The sequence below is a fragment of the Euprymna scolopes genome, chromosome 17 (genome assembly GCF_053919585.1).
Source record: "Euprymna scolopes isolate OS-2025 chromosome 17, ASM5391958v1, whole genome shotgun sequence".
Classification (NCBI taxonomy): domain Eukaryota; kingdom Metazoa; phylum Mollusca; class Cephalopoda; order Sepiida; family Sepiolidae; genus Euprymna; species Euprymna scolopes.
The window spans coordinates 72,586,260-72,596,416 of record NC_136498.1 but is presented as its reverse complement, the minus strand read 5'-3'; the positions used below and the strand labels follow the sequence as shown (position 1 = coordinate 72,596,416).

Here is a 10,157-nt window from a genome sequence, read left to right as displayed (position 1 = left end):
TAAAATATCTCGGTTGGAGTCTCTAAAATGGTGGGTGGATGTTAAGCACCCGGCAAGATGCACAGAAAAAACACAAAGAAAAATAAAGATAAAAAAAGAAAAGGAAAATGTTTTTGAAAATATTTCAGTTTAAACCAAGGAGGATAATTTTGACACGGAGTCTAATATAGCACAAAGCAAATACACTTTTGAAAAATAGAAATAACAATCAGTTTATTGATGCGAAGAACTACGAACATGTTTTATTTTTATATTGTAATGGGATCACTCGTTTGAGAAGGAGGTCAACACGGCAACCATCTTAAAAGATACTTTTTTAAATTTAGAATTTTATTTGCAGGATGAATAAAAACATGTCATAACAATTCCAACAACAAATAACCAATTTTCTGTACCAGAATAAAACAATGTCCATCATTTCTCTGTTATTTGGATTGTTCCTTCCTGAATAATCCTGAAGTCTTAGGAATTTTTATCGAACGATTTAAACATCATTCTCATCACACTCTTGAATATACAATTTACATATATCGCCTGATCCGATCGGATCCAATGGAGTTGAAATGTTTCATGTTCTCATAACCATTACCGTTCAGCGACCCCATACCGTTTCCATACTGTCGTCGAATAAGTCCCATTCCAACTGAGTCAAGATCTCTTTTGATGAGGCCTGAACCAACTGAGTCAAAATTCTTTTTAATCAAACCCGATCCAATAGAATCAAAATTACGCCTAACCAATCCAGAACCAATAGAGTCCAAATTCTTTTTGATGAGACCAGATCCAATCGAATCAAAATTACGCCTGATCAATCCAGATCCAATGGAGTCAAAATTCTTTTTTATTAGACCTGATCCAATCGAGTCGAAATCACGCCTAACCAATCCAGATCCAATAGAGTCCAAATTCTTTTTTATGAGACCAGAGCCAATGGAATCAAAATTACGTCTGACCAATCCAGATCCAATAGAATCCAAATTCTTTTTTATCAATCCAGATCCAATGGAATCAAAATTACGTCTAACCAATCCAGATCCAATAGAGTCCAAGTTCTTTTTTATCAATCCAGAGCCAATGGAATCAAAATTACGTCTGACCAATCCAGATCCAATAGAGTCCAAATTCTTTTTTATGAGGCCAGAGCCAATGGAATCAAAATCACGCCTGACCAATCCAGATCCGATTGAGTCCAAGTTCTTTTTTATCAATCCAGAGCCAATGGAATCAAAATTACGTCTGACCAATCCTGATCCAATAGAGTCCAAATTCTTTTTTATGAGACCAGAGCCAATGGAATCAAAATCACGCCTGACCAATCCAGATCCAATAGAATCCAAATTCTTTTTTATGAGACCAGATCCAATTGAATCAAAATCACGTCTGACCAATCCAGAACCAATCGAGTCCAAATTCTTCTTTATGGGACTAGATTCAATCGAAACAAAATCACGCCTAACTAATCCAGATCCGATAGAGTCCAAATTCTTTTTTATCAATCCAGATCCGATAGAGTCAAAGTTCTTTTTTATCAGGCCAGAACCAATTGAATCAAAATTACGCCTAACCAATCCAGATCCAATAGAGTCCAAATTCTTTTTTATCAAGCCAGATCCGATAGAGTCAAAATTACGCCTAACCAATCCAGAACCAACAGAGTCCAAATTCTTTTTTATCAAGCCAGATCCGATAGAATCAAAATTACGCCGAACTAATCCAGAACCAATAGAGTCCAAATTCTTTTTTATCAAGCCAGATCCGATAGAGTCGAAATTACGCCTAACCAATCCAGAACCAATAGAGTCCAAATTCTTTTTGATGAGACCAGATCCAATGGAGTCAAAATCACGTCTAACTAATCCAGATCCAATAGAGTCCAAATTCTTTTTAATGAGACCAGCTCCAACGGAGTCGAAGTTACGGCGAACTTTATTGAGGTCTTTCTTGATAAGCCCTGCTCCGACGGAATCGAAGTTACGTCGTATTAATCCAGCACCAATAGCATCGAAGTCTTTTTTTATCAGCCCGGATCCGATCGAATCGAAATTGCGTCGGACGAGACCAGATCCGATCGTGTCGAAATTTTTTTTAATGAGACCAGAACCGATGGTATCGAAACCTCGTCGAACCAAACCAGATCCGATGGAATCTAGATTCTTCTTAATCAAACCGGAGCCAACAGAGTCGAAATGACGTCGAGCGCGTCCCGACCCGATCGAACCGATGCTCTTCCTGATCAAACCGGATCCAATGGAATCGATGTTCTTTTTAATTAATCCGGCACCAATGGAGTCGATGTTTTTCTTTATTAGTCCCGATCCGATTGAATCGATGTTCTTTTTGATCAATCCACTTCCGATGTTGTCCAGCTGTTTCTTCTCGGCGGGATTCTCGTGGACGTAACTCACGTGGGCAATACTCTGTGCACCTTCAGCGAATGTAGAGATCAATCTGTAAAGAAATAGAAAAGGAAATGATGATGATGATGATGATAGCAGCAGCAGCAACAACAATAATAATAATAATAATAATAATAATAATAATAATAATAACTAGCGGGGCCTGTGGAAATTCCACAGCAGACCCTTTCATGTGTTGATGTTGGCATTCTGTGAATGTTCAGCGTAAATGGAGACGTCCTGGTATTATTATAACATTTTGTAAAAACTTCAAAGTTTTTTATCTAAGCTAGCAAGGACGCCAGGTCGTAAAATACACTTAAATATGCTTGTATATATTATAACAGAGTCAATTCGATTTTTATAAAGTTGTGACTTCAAAAAGAAAATATCTATATAGCTTGGGTGCATCAGCTTGAATTGAAACCGAAACCAAAACTTATGAAGAATATATATATATATATATATATATATATATATATATATATATATATATATATATTAATTTCCTTCAGCTATAATCGAAACCGAAACCAAAACTTATGAAAAATTCTTAGTAAAATTATTTATAAAAAAATATGGATGACTTGAATACCATCAGCTATAATCGAAACCGAAACAAAAACTTATTTATCTAACATTAAAGATAATATTCACGTTGACCTACGGGCCTTGCAAAAACATGCTTAAGAAACTAAAAATATGGCCGACAAACAAAAGTTCGACAATGAAGGAGAAAGAGAAAATAACTACAATAATATTGCTTATAACCCGGTTTACAGCTTAAAATTCTTTTTTTTTTCTCAAGTTTTCCCGCTCAGTTTGATTAGTTCTTTCTTGCTTTCTCAAAATTTCCATCTCGGCTTGGTCTGTTCGTAAGTCTCTCCTTTGCGACTGCATTCCTCCATGGTTACCGCCTTTTTTTTCTTTTTTCATTTTTAACCCATTTTGGAAAAAAGTGCTGGTGTTTTCGGATTCAAATAATCTCTCTCTCTCTCTCTCTCTCTCTCTCTCTATATATATATATATATATATATATATATATATAAGCGAAAATGTGTGTATGTATGTATGTATATGTGTTCGCTTTTTGTGTATGTCTGTAAAAGGCTTCTTTCGCTGGACATTTCGGTCGGCTCATTCCTTCTTAAAACTTTTTATATCACGTCTAAATGATAATATCTATGAGTTACAAACGGGGGTCGCCTGTCTATTTAATTTGCGCGACTTTCACGCGCTATTTTTTCCAGATTTTTAGAGCGTCCCGTGTATCTTTCGCTTTTCAGTATAAAACAAGCGAAAACTGGCTTGCAGCCGCGTCATGTTTCAATGTCAAACATTACGCGACAAGGTTCTCGCACCTGTTAATTTCATTTTATAAGAGTTAAATTAAGAGGTTTTCCCTTCCTCTTCTCTCGTGGCCGAGATGGCTATGTCCCAGGGTTTTTTTCCATTTCGTTTCTATCTCCACGTCAAAGGTTCGGGGTTCAAGCCTACCTTCCTACTAAAACTTTTTTGTCTTTTACACCCCCAAACACCCGGCCAACGTATTTTTTTTAACAAGGTTTTTTTGATCACCCCCCACAACACACACCTACAAACACCCGGGCCACGCCGGGTACCCTCCGCTAGTCTATGTAAAACTGATTTATTGTCCATACTATTTAGAATATATACAAATTTTGACATGACACATGAATAGATACTAATGTTTTCACCCGAAATACATTAGTTTAAAAGATTCCTAGTCTACTCAAGCACCGTATATTTTCTTGTAATAATTTTTCTATTGATTCTTTTTTTTATAATTTTGGGAATTTATACTAATTTTGATATGACACGTAAATAGATAAATATGTTTTTACCTAAAATATGTTGGTTTAAAATATTCATACTATTTTTTTATCGTAATTCAGTTGATATATTTTCCATAATTTTTAAAATTTATAATAATTTGGAGATAACATGTATGTAGGAAATAAAATGCGTTGGTTTAAAAGATTTCTAGTCGACAACACAGAATTCTTGATAAAATTATTTATTACAAGAAATTGAAGGTCATAACAATGAAACGACAATCACTCGGAAAGAGAAAGACGTAAGCGTGACACACAAAAGAACACACACGCTATCGCATTAATATATAGATAATAATAATAATAATAATAATAATAATAATAATAATAATAATAATACGCGGAACTGGGCCGAGAGCTCAAAGGGATCTGGAGAATGAAGAAAGTAAAAATAACACCATCAATAGTAGGAGCGCTATGGACGATATGAAAGAACTTTGAAAAAAAGAATGGGAGAGATTGGAATCAGAGGAATGGCCGAGAAAATACAATGAATTCCCATAATGGAAACTGCATAAATGCTAAGGAAACCCCTTGGATGTGGAGACTAACACCACACATAAACTACACACAAACTGGATACAGAAACGGCCACAGATGCAAAACACAAAGTAACATCACATGAAACCATGAAAACTGAAACTATATAAATAAAAAAAACAAAAAAACTGCGCGACTTTTTTTGTGAGTGTTACCATAAACAGGCACCACACCAAACCATGAATGTCAAAGAGGACGGGAAGACCGAGGAGAGAAAGCACTAACCAGACCTCCGCTGGAGATGCGCAAAGAAGACAGGGACCTTGGGTAGGCTTATTGCCACCCAAATTCCAGAGAAGACAAATAGCCGCTGGCAACGAGAAATCAATAGTAAGCGGCTGTTGTGATAACGCAAAATATTTTGCAAAGATTATCGAAAGAGGTGGAGAGTACTGGAACTCTTAGGAGACTTATGTTACTCAGACTCCACGGAACACCACAAGATTTTATCAAAGAACAATCTTGTGTGAATACTCCTAGTGAGCTAATAATAATAATAACAATAATAATAATAATAATAATAATAATAATAATAATAATAATAATAATAATAATAATAAAGTTTGGAAATGGAGTTTGGAATTCCCAAAGGTGTAGTAGTTACTCTTAAACGAGGGAAGAAAGCAGCCATGAAAGACACCATTTTGTCAAATGGTGAAAGATCAAGAGATTCTGATGCAGAAGGCTACAAGTACCTGGGAGTGCTTGAACTTGACACGATGCTCTGTAATAAAATAGAAGACGAAAGAAGTGTATATGAAGAGGCACAAACTGCTTCTGAATTCTCGACTGAACGGTAGGAACTTGTTCACGACATTCAATTCATAGGCTGTTGCAGTACTTCGGTACAGTGCAGCTTTTGTAGGATGGACACAAGAAGTAATAATAATAATAAAAAAAAAAAACTGGATAAAGACACACGGAACTTTTTACTTAAGTATTAAGCACTTCACCAAAATTCTAATGTGCTTAGGCTGTACACCACAAGGAAGAAAGGAGGAACAGGGCTGATTAGAATTGAGGAATGAGTCGGGGGAGATCTTAGAAGTGTGCTCCAGTACTTGGTTAACAGTCCTGCAGTGTTTCTTGCACCAGTCGCGAAAGAAGAAGAGTTAGATAAAGAATCACTAGAAGATAAGCTGAAGTACAAGGAAAGGTGCTTTATGCTCACTACCTTTGGTGTAAAAGACCGCTTTTGAGTGAAAAAAAAAAACACCCGGTGTAAAACGTCACAGCGCTGTGAAATTAACGAATATAATAATAATAATAATAATAATAATAATAATAATAATAATAATAATAATAATAATAAAAAGAAAACCCCTTGATGCGTAGACTAATGCCCATAAGCGACAGGCGCAAGCCAGGCATAAAAACCGATACAGATCTAAAACGCAGAGAAACATCAAATGCAACCAAGAAAATGGAAACTATATAACTGTAAGTTACCCCCTCGCCAGCCCCAAGCTGTAGTGTCGCCATAAACTGACCCCACACCAAATAATCGAAAAAGGTCAAGGAGGATGGAAAAACCACGGAGAGAAAGCACTAGCCAGACCTCAGCTAAATGAATGCAAAGAGGAGTGGAACATTGAGGAGGTTTATTGTCACTCAAATTCTCAATGGTCGTTGGCACCGAGAAATCAATAGTAACCGGCTGTTGCGATAATTATCGAAAGAGGTGGAAAGTACTTGAAATCTGGGGATACTTGCTGTCACTCAGATTCCAAAGAACACCACGAGTTGTTCTAAAAGAGAAATCTTTGATGATGGCCTGTGTAACTACTCCTGGTGAGTAAATAATAATAAAGGACAAGAACCCTTTCGAAAGCAAATTATGTAGAAGAAATCTGATAAAAAATAAAAACCTAGGCAGTATCACTATTATTCTGGACCCTTCATAGACTGGTTAAAAGAACTGGAACACTTGGAGTAGAAGACTAGGAACATAGCAACCATATGCAATGCACACGGGAAGGATGCTGATGATCGACTCTACTTAAAAGGCGAGATTCAGATGATTGGTTGGTTGGTTGGTTGTTTTTGTTTTACGGCATATCAACCCTTTTCGGGTTATTTAATGCCGAATCCAAAGATTTTGAAGACATTTTTTTTAATAGAATATATTTTTTGTTTTCACGTCGGTTTCTACTTAACCCATAGTTGGGACCCTGACAGGTACTACCACTCTGAGTCAGAGTGGACCTGGGAGCAATGGTAATTAAAGGGTGGCTCCACACTCCCCAAAGCCCACAAGCTGGGGCCTCACCACTGGATATAGTTTAAGGTCATACCCAAGACCCCCATTGAGGGACTTTTACCCTCTGCAGGGGGGAGGGGGGGGGGAGTCGGCGTATTGTAATGCCCCACCGGCAGGGCCCGAGATGCAGATGAAGAATAGGAAGTGTAGAAGTATATTGTCAATGGTATTGACTTATGTAGGAATTCTAGTGAGTAAATAAAAGTATAACCATATTAAATATGATCATAATAGTTGAAATTAATATTATTAATTAATATAATTAATATACCAATATACCTTAATTAATATTAATATACCTTGATTTACTGTACATAGATTAAAAGATCCATAACGAGGTAAATAGTAGAAAAAAGAACATAGCAATGATATAGAGTGTTTTTTACAAAAAAGCGTACGACAGGATCCTTCAAGCATAGATAATAGAATGCTTGCGGATGTATACAATATCATATAAGATTATCAATTTGATTACAAAAGCAGTGAGAGTATAGAGGCTTGAACTGACAGCTGAAGGATAATACATAATTAAGATGAAAACACAAAGAGATATCTTCCAAGGAGATTTCATATCACCACTATTGTTAATCGTAACTAGGATGTCTTTAAAATATAATAAGGAAATGCTGCCAGATATAAGTTTACGAATACAGACGAAAGATTGAACCACCTTAACTTTTCGTAAAACATAAAAGTAACTAGTGGCGCTAATAAACACAGACACACTCTTTAACAAGGATATCAAAATGGAATCCGGAATGGACAAGTGCACACTGCTAGTTATATGAAGGAGAAAAACTTGATACAGTGGAGAGTATGGAAGTATTTAATCAAGGAGAGATGAGGACATTGGGCGAACATGACCCTTACAGATATTTGGGAGTTTTGAAAGCAAACACCATCAAATCAACAGAAATAAAACAGAAAATTTGAAAAGAATACTCAAGAAGAAGACGAAAACCATTTCAAAATATATTTGTATAGTCAGAACATAATAAAAGGCATAAACACATGGGCAGTATCACTAGTAAGATACTCTGGACCGTTCATAGGCTGGACCAAAGAAAAACTGGGCATCTAAATCAGAAGACCAGGAAACTTATGACGATACACAATACACTCGAAGGACAATGCTGACCAGCGCTACGTGAAAAGGAAAGAAAGAGAAAAGAGGCTGGTTAGTATAAAAGACTGTGTGAATGACACAAGAAAGAATTAGAAAAAAAATTATAACGCAGAACAAAGAAAGACTAATCTCCGCAGCGAAAGACACCGTAAAAAAAAAAAAAGTCAGAAAACAGAGAGAGACAAGAGATTAGATGAGAATTAAAATAAATAAAAAAAACGGGAGAAGTGGGGGACCGTTACATGGGCGATTCGTAAGCATGACAAAAGTTAAAAAAGGACACCTGAACAGACAAACTGAATCACTACTAGCAGCCACAAAAGATAACGCGATTGAAACCAACTATATCAAAGCTAAGATCGACAAGACATAAGACAACAGCAAATGCAGACTCTGTAAACAAAAGAACCAAACGATAAACCACATACAAAGTTACTGCACCAAATCAGCCCAAAACGAGTTGGGGAAATTCGCTGATCATCATTTATTACCGGGCAACATCGGGCCTCCAAGCTAGTATCAAATAAAAAGTCATTCATAAAAAATACATAAAGAGATTATTATTAGACTGGTTCGGTTCAGGATTGTTTAATAAATATGCCAGGGCATTCAGGTCATCAATAACTATAAAAATCTGATTTTTCGTGAATACATTCTTATATTAATAACCATTAGAATTGGTGACTGTGCAGCAGAGATATAAAATAATTATGTTATTCGGGTCATCCGTAACTATAAAGTCTGATTTTCTTTAATAGGACAAATCATAAACAAACATTTTATAAAAGAAAAAATCGCTTGATGTCATACGAGAAATCTTAACAGTAGAGATTATTAGGCTATAAAATCATTACGGATTTAAGATGAAAGTATATGTAATGAGTCTTTATAGTTACGATCGCAATAAATATCAGACATTTTTCGATTATGGAAACACATTTCATAATAAAAATCGTTTTTCTCTTACAACTAATAAAGATACAATTATTGTGACAACATGCAAACGTTTATCCTAATTATGTTTATTGCTCTTGACTACCAACAGGGAGCGTCGTATTTAATTGTAAAAAAAAATCACAAACATCAAGCGGACAATCCACATAGAAATAAGGCATTTCCTGTCCGCATTAAAAGATAAGATCGGATAATGATGATTGGTTATTAATTTGATGTCGTTAAGGTAAAAATTTCCGACTTTACCATTATTGAGTGTAATTCGCTAAACATTTCGGTCGATATAACCTCTGACCTTCTTCAGATGTATATTGTCGCACTGAGATCACGTTGAGCATGGTCAGTACTAAAATGAGTGACCATTTGGAAATTGCAAGTGCTGTATGTGCTCTCCGCTTATCTCGGCATTGTTTCCAGTCAGTCTTGAGCCTCGCCTTGCGACTGGACCCAAGCAATGCCGATATAGGAAAAGTATGGTGAGAGATTGCATAACCTTGCCATGGAAGATAAATGTTAAGGCGAAGAGAGGCGCGCGAGGACATAATTTAACTCCATGCAATAAGGAAATTTTCTCACTTCTTCTCGTATTCCTTGTTTTGAATAAAATATTGGGAATTATATATATTATATATATATAATATTATATATATATTAATTATATATATTATATATATATAATATTATATATATATATTAATTATATATATATTATATATAATATTATATATATATTAATTATATATATTATATATATATATATATATATATTTCTCACTTCTTCTCGTATTCCTTGTTTTGAATAAAATATTGGGAATTATATATATATATAATATTATATATATAATATTATATATAATATAATATAATATAAAATAAAATAAAATAAAATAAAATATATCACGCGGTTAATGGTAGCCGAATAGATACGGTCTCCGCTAATCGAGCCAGAGATGTCTCGTGTTGCGGGGTTCGAATCGTTCGGCTGGTGTTAATCGTGACACCCTGCACTGAAGAATCCCGAAAGG

The 10,157-nt window shown here is 35.4% G+C and overlaps 1 protein-coding gene across 1 annotated transcript in view; it reads right to left on the bottom strand.

Moving 5' to 3' along the window:
* Positions 1-212: 212 nt before the first annotated feature.
* The window catches only part of LOC145296785 (uncharacterized), an 84,678-nt gene continuing 74,733 nt past the window's right edge, over positions 213-10,157 (bottom strand). The window contains exon 2 of the mRNA XM_080142851.1: positions 213-2,448. Coding sequence (XP_079998977.1) covers positions 522-2,448 — 1,927 coding nt within the window. The 3' untranslated portion in view covers positions 213-521. The remainder of the gene's footprint in view (positions 2,449-10,157) is intronic.